The sequence below is a fragment of the Humulus lupulus genome, chromosome 1 (assembly GCF_963169125.1).
Source record: "Humulus lupulus chromosome 1, drHumLupu1.1, whole genome shotgun sequence".
Lineage (NCBI taxonomy): Eukaryota > Viridiplantae > Streptophyta > Magnoliopsida > Rosales > Cannabaceae > Humulus > Humulus lupulus.
Genome location: NC_084793.1, coordinates 292,193,884 through 292,211,651, shown reverse-complemented (window position 1 = coordinate 292,211,651; position 17,768 = coordinate 292,193,884). Strand labels below are relative to the sequence as shown.

Below are 17,768 nucleotides of genomic sequence, written 5' to 3'. Positions count from 1 at the left end.
CCCTTTCATTGTTCGTTTTTTGTTTTTTCCAATTATCACAAACAGAAACGCGCTCCTTCAATTATACAAGTAGTTTTGTTTGTTAAGAAATGTATTAACAAAATGAGACAAGTGTAGCTAGTACTGGAGCTTTTTAAAAAAACTGGTAATATGTAGACGAATAAGAACTCTATAACAGTCAAGATTGAACCCAACAGTAAAAGATATGACTGAAAGAGATTTCATAGTACTTGGCAACTTCTGATGCCGAAAATTGGTGTACATAAGCAGCACTTGACTAACGAAATAATAACTGAATTTCACAGGCAAAAAGCACAAATGATTTTTATTAACGAAGAAACAATTAATTATTCCACAACTACACTGACGGAATAAATTTATTATGCCTTATGCTTACTATCTAAGCAAACCCTCCTCTCGCTCTTTATTTATTATTGCAAAGCTGCAAATGTACAGTGTTAGCTTTCATGGTCCCCCTGTTTAGAAGGCCACTCTCTTACTGCAACTCTCCTACTGGAGCCTCGTTCAGCCATAGGAAATGAATGAAGTCGTAGAGCTTAGCGCTCACACTCACCTTCGCAGCATGAAGTGTACCACAAACATGGTTACGAAAACAATTAGTGAAAAATGACAGAACCAGACGAATAGGGAAATAAGAGGTGTCCTAGGGTACCTTGTATGGCGTTGGGTTTAGTCTCCTCATGTGGTCAGAACGCATTTGATCAAGTTGATTGATGCACCGCTGCCTGATTTCCTTGAGAGGTGGCAGGTCTTCTCGTTTGAGCTCTTCAATAAACAATAGAATTGATTAGTTTAGACACTGGTACATGTACTGTCATGGTTCATGACCTTTTCTCAGTTCTTTAGTGACAATTTTTTGTTAAAAAGATTGGCCTCCGCAAGTTAGTGCTAATAAAGTTTAGGTACGCTTTGAATTTTTTTTGCTTTTGACTCCAAAAATGTAATAAAAATACACAAATGAGAGTGCATAAAACTGAAGTTGCACCAGAATTCCCAGGCCAATAACATTTGAGAAGCTCCTCAACACGCTGCGGCACCACGTATGCTCTCTTGGATTCACTAAAAGGGTGACGACACAAGATTCTTTCTCCCACCTGAACGTGATAAGCAAAAACCTCAGGTTGACACGATAATCAAAAAGTATTACAACTCCAAAAGATATGCCATCATAATTGTATAGTAAGGTATAATATGGTTAATATTTCTAATTATCAAAAAAATAGAGATTACTATACCTTTGGAGGTGGTTCAGTTTCTCCAGTCATTATGTCTACCAAAGCATAACCTTCTTTCCCGTATAATCTGAAGCACCGTTTTTTACAAGGAATAGAGACCTAGAACCACATGCAGAAAATTAAAGATAAGAACTAAAGGTAAGTCGTGCAAAAACCAAAAGAGATACTGAAAATGGTTTTAAAGTGTGTTCAAACCTTTGAAACATCTTCAGAAAGCTTGATGCGGGGCTGATTATTGATTTCAACAAGCTTGAAAACACAACCTAAGGCAGCTTGAGAATAGCAAGTAACCACATTAGTTCCAATTCCGAACGCATCAACCTCATGACCCTGCATAAAAGGAAACTTTTCTATTAAGAAATTTGGGTATTCCACCATAAGGATATTTCTGCATATTCAACCCATGGTACAGGTAATAAAAGTGATCAGTAACCGGGTTAAGATTCTTATAATTTATCCCAACGTGATTCACATCAAACCTTGCCCCTTGTTTTTATCTTTCACTCACAGACATTGGTAACCAGATGATATTTACACTTAGAAACCTTGAAGCATTACCTGTTTATTTAAAGCATCCAAGGTTTCCTCATTGAGATCATTACTAGCCGTAATACTCATCTTTCCAAATCCAGACACTTCAAATTCTTTCTCAATTGCCAAAAAGAATTTCCGGGTCTCCAAAGAAAGATATGCTAGGTCACCAGAGTCCAATCTGATACCTCCTGCTTTGTAGCTGAGGTAAAAATCATCAAAAACATTATTGAATTTTTTTTTAAAATACATAAAGAGTAACAATGATCAAGCCAGTTAAGTATATTTACATTGCTAACATGAAAGAACAAATAAAAACTAAAACAAGGATAGAAAACAATAAAGAATTTAAAAAAGTGCAAAAAGAAGAGTCAACTGTTTGTTTTAGATATATAACCAAATCACATTTATAAGTATTTATAGAAAGTAAGCAGGTAGGTTATGTTTTGAATAGAGTAAACATTATCAGACAGTGGAGTTACTCATCCCTACTATATGCACATCAGTAGTAATTGTCAAAATCTAGAGATAGCTTTAGAAATTGCTTCTAGATACCATAAATATGGATTTATATAAATCTCTCGAGTGGAAACATCTTACAATCCCTATTCACATTTTTGTCAGTGTCTCATCATCATTACTTCTGCATACATTGTTTTCCTTTTGGGAATAGCAAGAGAGAACTATATCTTTGCAAACTTCAATTTGTAAATTAGCATCCCCAACATGATGGGGCTGAACAAAGGGGATAACAAAAAACTAAAATGACAGTTGAAAAGAGAAATTACAGTACTATTATTATTATCCAACATTCAGAGAAGCACTTTCATCATATATAAACAAGCTAATATATGCTCTTTCAAACATACCCCAGATCATTGAGTGCCAAGGCAACTGCACAAAAGTTTGGAATTCCACTCCTCATAACCTAGTAAAACAGATGCAAGGCCAGTGTCAAAGACACTACAAATAAGAAATACAAGCTGTGGCTATAAAAGTATGATTACAAATGGCAATGGGATTATTTCTTGATTTGAAAAACTTGACCAGTATATAAAATAAGCAAAGTCTTCATTTGACATTTTATAATTAACCAACTTAAATGGTTTTTCCTCTTAGCTGTAAGAATTATTAATAATAATAATTAAGAAAAAAAGGTTTGCCATATATTTAGTTACTCAGATATATAGCTCACCAAGTCCTTAATGAAAGAGAATTCAATAGCGAATTAAGTTTGTAAGTCAAATATCCAGAATGAAAAATTGTAATATTCAAGAAATACATTGTTTCAATTATGCGATATCAAAATCAAAAGGAGATTTAACACAAATTTTAAAGAAGCAAAAAACATACAAGCACAAAGCATGGCATGTGGCTCTCAAAGAACTGTAAAATATGATTAGATAATATTCTATACATATTTACTTACATCATATGTGTCTACAAGTGCTAAAAAGTTATTAGGAAATGCCAGAGCATAAGATATGAAAGCTGCCAGCTCACTTTGATTGGTTTCGCCAAAAAGTCCATGTAATGAATTTGACCACTGCAAAACAGGCATAGCTAGCATAAACAAAGTATACATGCAAATATGTAACCTTATAACTAAGAGCCTGGAATCATGAAAAAGATCCTCTGCTTTCACATAGAAGATGAAAAGTGATGGTTGGAAATATATGCAACAAAATTAATGATACGGTCAGAAGACGAATTTTGAAAAGTAAGAAAAGACATAAAGGGTTTAACATATTGAATATATGAGAAACTGTAGAAATTCGATAATCTAAAGGCCATGTATGTAACACCTTAATTTTGTTTAACCAAGTCTGGACCAAGTTAATAAAATCCTCACAAGTAGTTGAACCATCACTGCTGCGAAGTGATTTATCAACAATCTCGTCTGGACTCTGCAAAACATTAAAAAAAAGAAAAAAGATAAATGAAGATGCAGACAAGCCTATAAATTAGAAGTGAATAAGAATGCCAAGGAACCTAGTTACATATATGATAAATAAGAAGATCAATGCATAACAGTCAGCAAGCTCATTTGCTTGGCAAGTAATACATATATGCGCACATATATCTTGTACGTATTTCTGCAGTGTGAATGTTCTTTATAGAACAAGAACTGTTTGCTAACTCATTCCATAAAATACACATGACACATCATATCAAGTACATTTTAGCAACAGAGTAAAAAAGGACATAAAGAAACAGAACAGTACATTGCTTATTTCAAAACATACTTTCATATAAACCTTTGTAAATATTTTGCAAAAATAGAGCATATTGTGGTTACATGCAAATCAGTAATTAATTTAATTTGCAACAAGTCTCCTTAAACTTCACACTAAGATGTCATACAATTTCTTCCAAGAGCTACAAACCATGAAAGAGCTAACAAAAGCATGAGAATGCGTTCCACGAAGTGGTATTCCGAATAACTTCCCAGCTGCAACATTGCTGTAAAAACACAATATAAAGATGAAGACAGGTTATAGCAGGCAATGCTTAGAGTGTTCAACTAAAAGAATTAGAAGAAAATAGAAACTAAAAAATCCAAAGCACGACGAATGATAATACAAAACTACCTTGTTGCATCAAATCCTCCAAGATAGCAGTATTTTGATGCCCCCACTCCACCATCAGGCCCCTATAACATCAGATGGAAAACATCATTTTGATGAAGATAAACCCACACAAACATTTCAAAAATCAGTAAAAACAACCACCAGGTTATAAAAGCTCAAACTCATGCAGAGTACCTGGGCTCTTCGAAGCCCAAACTCAAGTAGAAGTTTTGATTTCCCAGCAACAAACCGATGCCTTGCAGCATTAGTAGCAACTAATGATGCATAATTGATAAGATTCAAAAATGGAGTTTCCAGCAATTGGACCACCTGAAATAGTAAGAGATAAAATATATTGGCCTTAAAATATGAATCAGGACCAGAAATTAAGCACTAAAAGATAGCTTTTATACACTGAGTAAAGAAGAAGAAGAAGAAGAATAAGACAGCAACGAGTTTCATGGTACTCACAGCAACAGGCCCTTCAACTCTCATCATTGGGACCTTCGGGAAAACAACTGATCCCTCTGAGGCAGCATACACTTCAACATCTGAACAGTCGATACCCCTAAGATAATCGTAGAAGCCGTCCTACATCAATAACATTTTGATTATTTAACTGTGAGCTATTCGGTAAATGTAAATATTGGTGAGGAATAAGTTAAAAGTGGCAAATCATATGCTCAAGTCTAGTATCCCACCAGTAGGAAATTTATCCTCTCTGAAAGTTTTTCAATGTGGTCAGAATTATATAATTTCACATTTTCAGGGGATGAAAAGTAGCTCAGAAAATATTTACAGTTTTAATAAGATAAAGGCTCCCATTGGAGGAAAAATAGAAAGTTGTTGTACATACTAAAAGCTATCCATAAATTTTGGCTGCATCAAAGCATACTCTAATATCACGAAAAGTCTTGCAAACAAAGGTCTGACAGCACTAAAAGTTTTATGTTCATATAAAAGAAAAGAAAGTAACTGCATCATGATTGTAATATTTGCTGATATTAGAAAACCAATAATACAAAATTTTGCTTAGCCATATCTTCTATAATTATTGAAAATAAAAGGCACAAGTTCATGAGATCTAAAAAGGATTAACATGCATCACTGCTGTCTCATAAACTAAGAAGAAATCTGTTGTCAGCCAATGATAAATAAATTGGTTACCTCGCACGAAGAAGGCAAAGATTGGCGAATGAAGGCAATCTCATCTTCTGTAAATTTAAAATTACCAATCAGCCTTATGCACTCTTCTAAACCAGCAAAAACCGTATATTCACCACCAAAGGGGTTCTTCCGAAAATACAAATCGAATCTGTAACATTACATAAATAAATAGAGAAGCTGCTTAAACAGACATTCAACACATTGCACCACCTCATTTAAAATAACTCAACAAAACAGTTGTAAACACTAAAAGACATAAAAATGAGCCATTGAAGCTACCATACTACAATCCAACATGTATATAAATATAGATTTTTTTAAAAAAGTAAATAGATAAATAATAATAAAAAAAAAGCAATGCCGTCAATACTTCGAAACTAATCCATATTCACCAGTAACTGAGATACTTCACTTAATTAAACAGTAAAACAAGTTGTACTTTTGCAATGCTTCACTTTTTTTTTTTCCAAATTATAACAAAACACAGTCTTCATATAGATGTATATATATTACGGTTCTTGTAAACTTTTCCTAAAATAAAAAATTACGGTCCTTATACCGAAACTGTCGAAACAATCATAAAAATCTCAGTTTGGTTCCATACGTACAAAAGTACTTTTTTTCTTCTATGTTTTTATTGAAATGGTTGATTGCCAATCCATACATATTGCATGACAAAAGGCATAACAAAATAAACTCTAATAAAGTTTCAAATTCCAAAAAGTTTCTCGGGAACCAAACAGAAAACAGAAATTCAAATATAAAAAAGTTTCTCGTCAACCAAACAGAAAAAGGAAAAAGAGAAAAGGACTCACACAGCTTGCTCTTTATGCTTGCCGGCTCTCCAGTAAGCGTAGGCCATGGTGAACTGATAAAGATCCGTAAGCAGCGGCGTAACCATTGGATTGGTCGGACCACCCACTACCGGACTCGAATACTCCCCATTGGAACCGTTTGCTTTCGCCGCCTCCATTGCTCACTCCCAATTCCTAGGGCTTTTCTTTCTTAATTCTTCTTCTTCTTCTTCAACTTGAATTTCTTTCCTCAATCAATCAACTATGACCTTCCTCCACATACATACACGTCTATTTATACCTATATATAAATATATATATATATAAATCTATACAGTGTTGAACTCCCCGCGAAAGCTACCGTGCGCCTCACGACGAGAAATTATAATTATTTGTTTAAATAATAACAAAAAAATGGTTTTAACGAAAGGGAAGAGTGAGAAAAAGATGAAAGAGGTTATGGAATAGAGAGTTGAACCGTTTTAATCGATGATCCTATGCTTCTACCTCTACAAACATTCCTTCTATTGTTAATTTTTAATTTTATCAAATGACTTCGACCAAATCTATGAAATATTGAATTATGATACCTCAATTTATACTAAAACTTAGGTGATATTTCATATTTGATTATTTTGAGACTCTGTGGTGGTGCAGTTTTTATTTTTAATTTTTTTCGTTTGTAAAATGATAAAAAAAATAAAGAAAAAAGATATTTTTGGAAAAAAACAAAAAATTTCTAAATTTTTTTGGTAGCATTGAATCGTCGTGGCCCGTCCTTAACGAACTTTGAAGAGTCACGTCCAAGTTCGAGAATAATAACTTTGACCCGACCCGACCCTTTTTATACGAAAGTGATACTTTTACGTTTACCCGTGTATTATAGTGTAAGAATATACGAAAGAAAAGAATTCAAAGAATATATGCAAAATTAAAACTTGAAAATGTGCAAAGTCATATATATATAATATACATATATTTTTATCATCATTGTTTTCATTCATCATTTCTATTCAACTTTTGACAAAACGTGATGCACTATCATTAACAACGTATTTTTTGTATTGCACTAATGCTAAAAGGAATCACTAAAAGAGAAAACATCATTAATGTTAGAACCACATTAAATATAGGACTTTTTTTTAGAAGCATACTACTAATTTAATCAAAATACTATACACATAATTCTATTTATATTTTTAGTACAAAATGACAAACTATATCAACATTTAATGATAATAAAAATACACATTCTTACCATGTATGAAATATCATATTGATAATATTCTTTTAATGAAAGTAAATAACACATTGATAATAATAATAATAATAATAATAATAATAATAATAATAATAATAATAATATTTGTAAAAACACATTCATTACACAAAAAGTATATTGCCCAATCTCCTTTGAATTTTGGAAGAAATATCGGTGGGTGAAAGACTACTATACGTAGAGACTAAATGTTATATTCAACATATTTTATAAACTCATAAATTTATAAACACACTAAAATTATTTAAAAAACTCAATAGTATATAATCAAAATATATTAAAGAGTATATTATTTTATTAAAGGTTAAATATAAACTTCTATTTAAACAAACTAATATGTTACAAAACATGATTTGTTAAATAAACATTTGAGTTTCTTTTAAGAAATATATACACAACTCAAACTAGCAGAAAAATTGCATATAAAAATAAGCCATATAGTTTAATTTAAGAATTGAATCATGTAGTGGGCAAAATTTGCCTACATACCAAAAGCTCAATCACTTAGTTGGACTAGCCAGTAAGGCCCAATTTGACATATTATAAGCCCAACAAATCAAACAGATTAGCTAGCCCCAACAAATCAAACAGATTAGCCAGCAAGACCCAACCTATCATAAGCAAGAAGCCCATATTTGCTATATGAACTGTCTAACAATCAATCAAAACCCGAACTCGGATCAAGATACAATCAGTTAGCCAAGGACGTCGAAACGGTCAAGACACACGTAACCATTCCCGCGAAACTTAGAAGGGAACCGATTGGAGCGAGTTGGGCGGATTTAGAGGACGAGAAAGTCATAGGATGATGGATGACTATAAGAAAGACGAAAGAGGCTCAAAGAGGGGGAATGAAAAAACAAACATTTGAACTATTCTCTCATAAGTGATATTCTCTGACTAGCAATATTCTCTCTAATCGAATCGAATTGTAACGCCCTGCTTAGCCAAGACTGTTACACTGTGTATTTTAAATAGTGCTTAACTCGCTAAACGAGTCATTAGGCCATAACACATGCATCTAAATGTGATTAATGGTCCAGGGTTAAAAAAATCGGTCAAAAGGAATTGATATTTCATTAAAACATTAAATTGTACATGGGATCCCATAATAAACGTTTAGAAAGTTGTTTACAATTCCAAAATGGTCATTACAACTCAAAAATTACAATCCGTCGACCTAAGCGACAAAAATAGGGTTTAACCCTAGTTCCCCTGATAAACCTTGGCTGTGGTGGTCAAGCGGTCGCATGTGTACACGTCTCCACCTAAGATCTCCAACTCATGGCTAGTCCAGCTTTTCTTTCCCCTTACCTGCACCACATAGCACCCGTGAGCTAAGACCCAGCAAGAAAACTTAATACAAGTGCATGAACAATATATACATATTCAAATGAATATATAGCATGCCCATCCATAATAACATACTCATGAATGCATACAAGTACAAATAAATGATTATAGAATCATTCTAGGGCCACAGCCCTAATCAGATGACCATAGAGTCAAGTTGGGGCCCTTTGCCCTGAATAGATGACCTTATAGTCAACCTAGGGCCCTATGCCCTAACTTTGTGACCATAGAGTCACTCGGGGCCCTTCGCCCTAGCTCTAAGTAACTAGCCATAGAGCTAGCCAAACGCTTTGTTTTTCAAGCAACCATAGGGTTGGTTAATGTAATAGTACGTCCCTGATCGGGCCCTAGCCTTTCGATCAGTGCGTCATGCGCTATTGACTCTCTTGACTAATAAGTCAACGCTCTAACAAGTATTAAGATATCCTGCTATAAATGCATATACAAATACAGATACAAATACAGGTACAAATAGGCATACTTCAGATAATTCAAGTATGCATACAGGATGATCACATATTTCAGCCAATCAAATACAAACATAGTGATAGCTGTGTTTCATAATGGGCTCAGCCCCAATCAACAGATAATCACACGTAGCACATATTGGGTGCAGTTTTCTTACCTTTGGTCCGAGTGCTACAGATAATAAGAGCGACCCTCGAGCACGATCCCGTTCTGAGCCCTAGCGAAAACCTAGTCACAACCCATAAATGATGTCTCAATGAGTTTAAATTCCAAAACCTAATCCCGGGACAAATACCGCGCTCTCGCGACCTCCAATCCCACCAAACAGGGTGGCGGAATCGTCCCCCGAGCCCTTGGGCCAAAACCCCAAAAAGTAAAAAAAATTCATTCCCTGGAAAATAGTAAGGCGCTGCCTACCAGGCGCTATGGCACCACAGTTAGAAATGCAAACCGACCACCCGACCTGCGTTGTAGTGCCACCTACTTGGCGCTATAGCACCAATGCCAAAGAACCTAAAATTCTGGATTTTTCTCTTCGTGTTCTCCAAATCTCAAAACTCAAAACCGACCCCAAACCTATCTCAATCCTAGAAACGGACTACAAAGCAGCTATAGTACCTCCAACATAACTAAAAAACACAATACTCAAAAATCACCACTAATACTTAAACATCACTACTTGAGTTCTTGAAACTCAAGAACACTAAGAACATTAGCAGAAAACATCAGAAACTCAGAGAGATCAAGGTCAGAATCATTACCTCAATAACTGAAATAGCTTCCTAGCTTTACCCTAACAAGTTCCTAGCTCAAATTCTTCAAAAACCCAAGCTTTTCAATCCAAAACTTTCAAGAGATAGTGAGAGAGAACCAGCGGAGAGAAGAGAGAGAGAGAGAGAGAGAGAGAGAGAGGGAGAGTGTTGCTTCTGTTTAGGTTTCCTTTGGCTGAAGAAATCTATCAACTAAGTCATCATATTGGAATAATGACCAAAATGCCCATTGGTCCAATATAACCCATTTAATGTCACCAAGGGCAAATTAGTCTTTTACCACTTTTCCCTCTAATTCTTCAAATATCACCAATACCTCCAAATAAAATTCTCATTACCCAAAAATTTCCGGTAATGCACTAAATTACCAAATTACCCCCTAGGCTCTCCCCGAGCCCGGTATTTGACCCCGTTATGACCAAACTGCTACTTTGCTCGCTAGGATTGTCTCGTGTCGAATAATCCAAATATATCCACATAATAATGTGGTCTTAATCCATATACACATAAATATACAAATATGCCATCAACGAGCCAAAATTACGAAAATGTCCTTCTAATAAGAAACGACCCACATGCATATTTAATACACTTAAACATGCAATATTAGTCATATAATAATATATCTCACATACTCGTGCATATTATCACATAATAATACATTAAACCAATTATTGACCTCCTAGCCCCCTAATCAAGACACTAAGCTATATTAGGGAATCTGGGACGTTACAACTATCCACTCCTTACCGAAATTTCCTCATCGAAATTTTACCTGAACAACTCGGGATACTGACTCTGCATATCTGACTCCAGCTCTTAGGTCGCTTCCTCGACCTTGTTGTTCCTCCATAATACCTTAACCAAAGGTATAGTTTTGTTCCTCAGGACCTTTTCCTTCCTGTCTAGTATCTGGATTGGCTGTTCCTCATAGGAGAGATTTGCCTCAAGCTCTAGATCTTTGTAACTCAATACATGAGTCACGTCTGACACATATTTCTGAAGGATTGAAATATGAAATACATTGTGTACGCCTGACAATGCCGGAGGTAAGGCCAATCTATAAGTTGTTATATTATTTTATAATATAATGTAAAATTATATTATATTATAATATAATGTTTTAGATTAAATAAATGTGACAAAGTGTGTCACATATTGTAACATATAATAGAGAGTTACAATATTTAGATATATGAGATATATCCAAATAATGTAACATATTTGGTGTTACAAATTTGTAACCTCCAAATATTACCCTTTATTGTGTAAATTGTTGTTACACAATATTGAGATGAATTTCATAAAAGCTATATGTGATATGGTTGTTAGAGATATGATTTTAACCCCAATAATGTGTTTTGGGAGTTACAAAATTATTTGGGAGGGTTTGGAACCGTTTGGAAAAACAGCACAATTTTTGTGCTGAATTTGGTCAGTGGCCGCAGCCTGTGGGTCAGAGACCAGTGGCCGCGACTACTAATGTCTCTGGCCGCGGCCACAGGCCAAAAGCTGACCAAATTTTCAGTTTTTTCAATATTTGTTGAACGGCTCAAAAAACCCAAATAACTCCCTAATCTCTTTTTTAATTCCATATTAATCCAATTAAACATTTGTAACAGCCATGGGAGTTTGTGGAATTTGAAATTCAAAGGGTGTCTCTAAACTCTATAAATAGGAGTCTATAGCTCACTTGTAAGACACAACTTTTCTATCCACTAGAGCACTTGGCTAGAAACACCTTGAGGCTTGATAATTCCAGAAAGCTTTTCCAATATCTGAGAGAGATCCCTTAGTGCTTGAGTTAGGGGGAAATAAGCTTTTGGACAAAGGTTTTATACCTTGTTCAAGTTGGTGATCCCCAATCCTCTTCACTTAGGTTGTGTAAGTGAGAGTTTGCTTGTGTTTCTGTTCTTCTTTCTATTGCATTGTTTTCTACTTATTCTCTTGTTCCTATTACTTGTATTTCTTGTTCAAAGGTTGTAATCTTCTTTTCTTTATTTCAAACATTTTAGTTTACTTGTAACATTTTGCTTTGAGTTGTATTTCCACCATTCTCTTCTTCTTCATCATCTTCTTCCTTTCTTTAGTTTATTTGTATTTTCAGTTATAGAGTTGTAACCTTATTTAATCAATCTATATTTACTTGTAATATTATTGCATAGAGTTGTAATATTATAATCATTTCCATTGAGGCAAAACAATATTTTCCAAACATTCAAAAGCTTAACCCTTTTTGTTTCAATGGAAGGGGAGACAATCAAGATCATGAACCAAGACCTAGTGAGATTGGATAGGTTTGATGGATCCAATTTTACTAGGTGGCAAGACAAGGTGAGGTTTCTATTAACCACTCTCAAAATCGTCTACATCCTTGAGTCTTCCTTGGCTCCTCTAGCCGAGACATCCGACAAAGACACTCCCGAGGAGGTGGAGAAGAGAAGGAAGAGGGAGGAGGACAATCTTCTTTGCAGGGGTCATATCCTCAATGCCTTATCCGATAGGCTCTATGACCTCTACACCGAGACCAAATCGGGCAAGGAGATTTGGGATGCACTTGAGAAAAAGTTCAAGGCGGAAGAGGAAGGTACCAAAAAGTTTTTGATATCTCAATACTTTGATTTCAAATTTTTTGGTGATAAACCTATTCTTCCTCAAATACATGAATTGAAAATTATTGTTAATAAATTGAAAGTGTTAAAGATAGAGCTTCCCGAGGCCTTTCAAGTTGGTGCTATTGTGGCTAAATTACCACCAACTTGGAAGAGCTATAGGAAAAGAATCCTTCATAAAAATGAGGATTGTTCTTTGGAGGAAATCTAAAAACATATTCGAATCGAAGAGGAATCAATATGTAGAGATAAACTTGTGGAGGGGTCTAATGGAGAGACTTTCAAAGCAAATGCGGTGTCACAACCAAAACATCCCAAAAACAAAGGGAAAAAGGGTAATGAGAAACCTTTGGGTCCAAAAACCAACCCAAACAAGTTCAAGGGCAAGAAAGGTCCTTGCTTTGTGTGTGGGAAAAAGGGTCACTATGTTAGAGAGTGTAGACATAGAAAAGACCAACAAGGACCTAAGGTGAACGCAACTCAAGAGGAAAACATAGTTGCTACCCTTAGTGAGGTGAATGCGGTCCAAGGCAAGGTGAAAGGGTGGTGGTATGATACATGTGCCACCGTCCATATCACCTATGACAAATCATTGTTCAAGACCTTTGAAGAGTCAAAAGGCAACCATGAGATACAAATGGGCAATGAGGGCAAATCCAAGTTACTTGGCAAAGGTACTATTGATGTCTACTTCACCTCCGGCAAGAAAGTTACATTAGTGAATGTACTTTATGTTCCCAAAATGAGTAGAAACTTGGTAAGTGGTGATTTGCTTGGCAAGCCCGGCATTAAAGCCGTTTTTGAGTCCGGTAAACTTATACTTACCAAATCAAATGTATTTTTGGGAAAGGGTTACTCTTGTGAGGGTATGGTTAAATTGTGCACCAATGATGTAACTTTCAATGTTATCAATAAAAATGTTAATTCCGCCTATATTGTTGAGTATGATTCTTTATTTTTGTGGCATCTTAGACTATCGCATATAGGTTTTTCTACCATGAAAAGAGTAGTAAAATGTGGTATGATAGCATGCAATATTAAAAACTATGGTAAATGTGAAACATGTGTTAAGGCGAAAATGATTAAGAAACTATTTCCTAGTGTAGAAAGATCATCTAATTTACTAGATTTAATCCATAGTGATCTTTGTGAATTAAATAGTGTTTTAACTAGAGGTGGTAAAAGGCATTTTCTTACTTTTATAGATGATTTTAGTAGATATACCTATGTGTTTCTTTTAAAGCATAAAGATGAGACTTTTGATGCTTTTAAATTGTATAAATTAGAAGTTGAAAATCAACTAAATAAAAAGATTAAGGTGCTAAGAAGTGATAGAGGAGGAGAGTACTTCTCTAATGAATTCAATACATTTTGTGAAGAAAATGGTATAATTCATGAGTGCACTGCACCTTATACACCACAACACAATGGTGTTGCCGAAAGGAAAAATAGGACTTATCTAGAGATGATAAATTCTATGTTAGTGTTTTTTAAGTTGAACTTCAACTTATGGGGTGAAGCGCTTTTAACCGCTTGTCACATTCTTAATCGAATACCGATGAAGAAAAATGAGATATCTCCATATGAGTTATGGAAAGGAAGAAAACCCAACATAGGGTACTTCAAAGTGTGGGGGTGTCTTGCATATTGCAAGAAAACCGAATCTAATAGAACAAAGTTAGGTTCAAGAGCCATAAAGTGTGCTTTTGTTGGTTATGCCAACAATAGTAAAGCTTATAGGCTATTAGACTTAGAGTCTAATATTGTGATTGAATCTAGAGAAGTTGAATTCTTTGAGAACATGTTATGTGACAACAATTCTCATGCTTCAACATCTTTAAAGGAGAATATGTTATATGAGAACAATTCTCTAGCTTCTACATCCAAAGTTGATTCTCAAGAGGAGAATTATCAAAAGGATGTAAAGCAACCCTTTGAACCTAGAAGAAGTCAAAGGCTTAAAAGTCTAGTAGTGGATGAGATAGATCCTCAACGAATTTTGTTCTACATGGTAGAAGGAAATAGAGAGGAAGTCATTAGGAAAATTCCTATTGTACTTCTCGTTGAGGATGATCCTAAGACTTATAGAGAAGCAATGCAATCGAGAGATAGTGCATTTTGGAAAGAAGCCATCAATGATGAGATGGATTCCATTCTGTCCAATAACACTTGGGAATTGGTAGACCTCCCACCGGGGTCTAAGCCAATTGGGTGTAAGTGGGTATTTAGGAGAAAATACCACACTGACGGCACTATACAAACCTTTAAAGCTAGATTAGTAGCTAAAGGGTTTAGGCAAAAAGAGGGTATCGATTATTTCCATACCTATGTGCCTGTTGCTAGAACAACTTCTATAAGAATTTTGTTCGCTCTAGCTTCTATACACAACTTGTATGTTCATCAAATGGATGTCAAAACGACATTCCTTAATGGTGACCTCAATGAGGAGGTCTATATGGAACAACCCGAAGGGTTTGTCCTACCAAAATATGAACATAAAGTGTGTAGACTTGTAAAATCCTTATATGGATTGAAACAAGCTCCTAAGCAATGGCATGAGAAATTTGATCAAGCCATCATGTCTAATGGGTTTAGACATAACAATGGAGACAAGTGTTTGTATTCCAAAACTTGTAAGGAATATGTGATCATTGTTTGCTTATATGTGGATGACATGCTTATTCTAAGTAATAGCATGAAAGGGATAGAAGAAACGAAGAGGTTTCTATCATCAACCTTCATGATGAAAGACCTTGGAGAAGTTGATACCATACTCGGTATCAAAGTAAAGAAACATAGTGGGGGTTTTGCGTTAGGGCAAGCCCACTATGTTGAGAAAGTATTGAACAAATTTAACCATCTCAAGGTTAAAGATGTCAATACTCCATTCGATCATAGTGTAAAACTTGAGAAGAATGAAGGAAGAGCGGTGGCTCAATTAGAGTACGCCAGTGCTATAGGGAGTCTAATGTACGCTGCCCAGTGTACTAGACCTGATATAGCATTTGCGGTAAGTAAACTTAGTAGGTTTACAAGTAATCCAAGTATGGATCACTGGAAGGCAATTGGAAGAGTCCTAGGTTATCTTAAGAAAACCAAAGGACTAAGCCTTCACTACTCCAAATTTCCTTCGATTTTAGAAGGATATACAGATGCAAGTTGGATATCCAATCTTGGGGACAACTTGTCCACAACTGGTTGGGTATTTACACTTGGTGGAGGTGCAATTTCTTGGGGTTCCAAGAAACAAACCTGTATATCTCATTCCACTATGGAAGCAGAGTTCATAGCTCTAGCTGCTACCGGCAAAGAGGCTGAATGGTTAAGGGATCTGTTGATAGAGATTCCCCTAATCAAAGATAATGTATCTACTATATCGATACATTGTGATAGCCAAGCGACATTGGCTAGAGCATACAGCGGAGTGTATAATGGGAAGTCTAGACACATTAGTCTAAGACATGGATATGTAAGAGAATTGATTCAAAGAGGAGTCATCTCAATATCCTATGTGAGAACTAGTGAAAATCTGGCGGATCCTTTCACTAAGCCACTAACGAGGGATTTAGTGGCTGCATCATCTCGAGGGATGGGACTTAAACTCCCTAAAGAGATTCACGATTGATGGTAACCTATCTTAACACTAGTTATTCAACTAGTGTTAGGTTCAATAGGTAATAACAAGTCAATCAAGTGAATATTAGTTGTACTCAAAACAAGTCCCATCTGAGATATTGAGTACTTGTGTGTTACCAAGTGGAGGGATAAAACCGAAATGTTTTTTTTAATAGAGTTCAGTCCTATAAAGACAAGTATCTTTGGTAACAAAATACTGTAAGAATTCTACCTATATGGACCTAGGGGTGGTGCCGCCTCTCATGAGAATTGGGAGTATTCTCAAGAACGTTCATGAATGGAAAGTGCACATGGTCATTAACGGTGCAAAGCGAGACATAGAGGTCCCAAGTGAACATCGCAAAGGTGTGTGTGTTATCACCGATTTGTCATCATGAAAAGATGGTTCAATGCCTAGTGCAACCTAATTTTCGAAAAATTTTGTGATAACTACACTATAGTAATGTTCAAGTTGAAAAACACTTTACTTTATGCACTAATGCAATGACTCCTATAAGAAAGAGTTCTTATTTAATCAAGTGGGGGATATGTTATATTTCAAAATATAATGATTGATTAAATAAGTGTTACAATAGATAACTATTTAATCTTGTGGGGGAATGTTATATTATTTTATAATATAATGTAAAATAATATTATATTATATTATAATGTTTTAGATTAAATAAATGTGACAAAGTGTGTCACATATTGTAACATATAATAGAGAGTTACAATATTTAGATATATGAGATATATCCAAATAATGTAATATATTTGGTGTTACAAATTTGTAACCTCCAAATATTACCCTTTATTGTGTAAATTGTTGTTACACAATATTGAGATGAATTTCATAAAAGCCATATGTGATATGGTTGTTAGAGATATGATTTTAACCCCAATAATGTGTTTTGGGAGTTACAAAATCATTTGGGAGGGTTTGGAACCGTTTGGAAAAACAACACAATTTTTGTGCTGAATTTGGCTAGTGGCCGCGGCCACCAACATTCAGTGGCCGCGGCCTGTGGGTCAGAGACCAGTGGCCGCGGCCACTAATGTCTCTGGCCGCGGCCATAGGCCAAAAACTGACCAAATTTTCAGTTTTTTCAATATTTGTTGAACGGCTCAAAAAACCCAAATAACTCCCAAATATCTTTTTTAATTCCATATTAATCCAATTAAACATTGGTAACAGCCATGAGAGTTGGTGGAATTTGAAATTCAAAGGGTGTCTCTAAACTCTATAAATAGGAGCCTATAGCTCACTTGTAAGACACAACTTTTCTATCCACTAGAGCACTTGGCTAGAAACACCTTGAGGCTTGATAATTCCAGAAAGCTTTTCCAATA

The 17,768-nt window shown here is 35.1% G+C and overlaps 1 protein-coding gene across 1 annotated transcript; it reads right to left on the bottom strand.

The window, feature by feature from the left end:
• Positions 1-172: 172 nt before the first annotated feature.
• LOC133809777 (nicotinate phosphoribosyltransferase 1-like) lies at positions 173-6,917 on the bottom strand. Its single transcript, XM_062245976.1, has 15 exons — positions 6,340-6,917; positions 5,525-5,672; positions 4,829-4,948; positions 4,553-4,687; positions 4,379-4,440; positions 4,175-4,250; positions 3,593-3,694; positions 3,217-3,333; positions 2,657-2,715; positions 1,815-1,989; positions 1,452-1,586; positions 1,257-1,355; positions 1,007-1,115; positions 674-786; positions 173-574 (listed from the first exon to the last, which is right to left on the bottom strand). The coding sequence occupies exons 1-15, from the start codon at positions 6,495-6,497 to the stop codon at positions 497-499; spliced, it is 1,686 nt and encodes a 561-aa protein (XP_062101960.1). The 5' UTR covers positions 6,498-6,917; the 3' UTR covers positions 173-496.
• Positions 6,918-17,768: the final 10,851 nt, after the last annotated feature.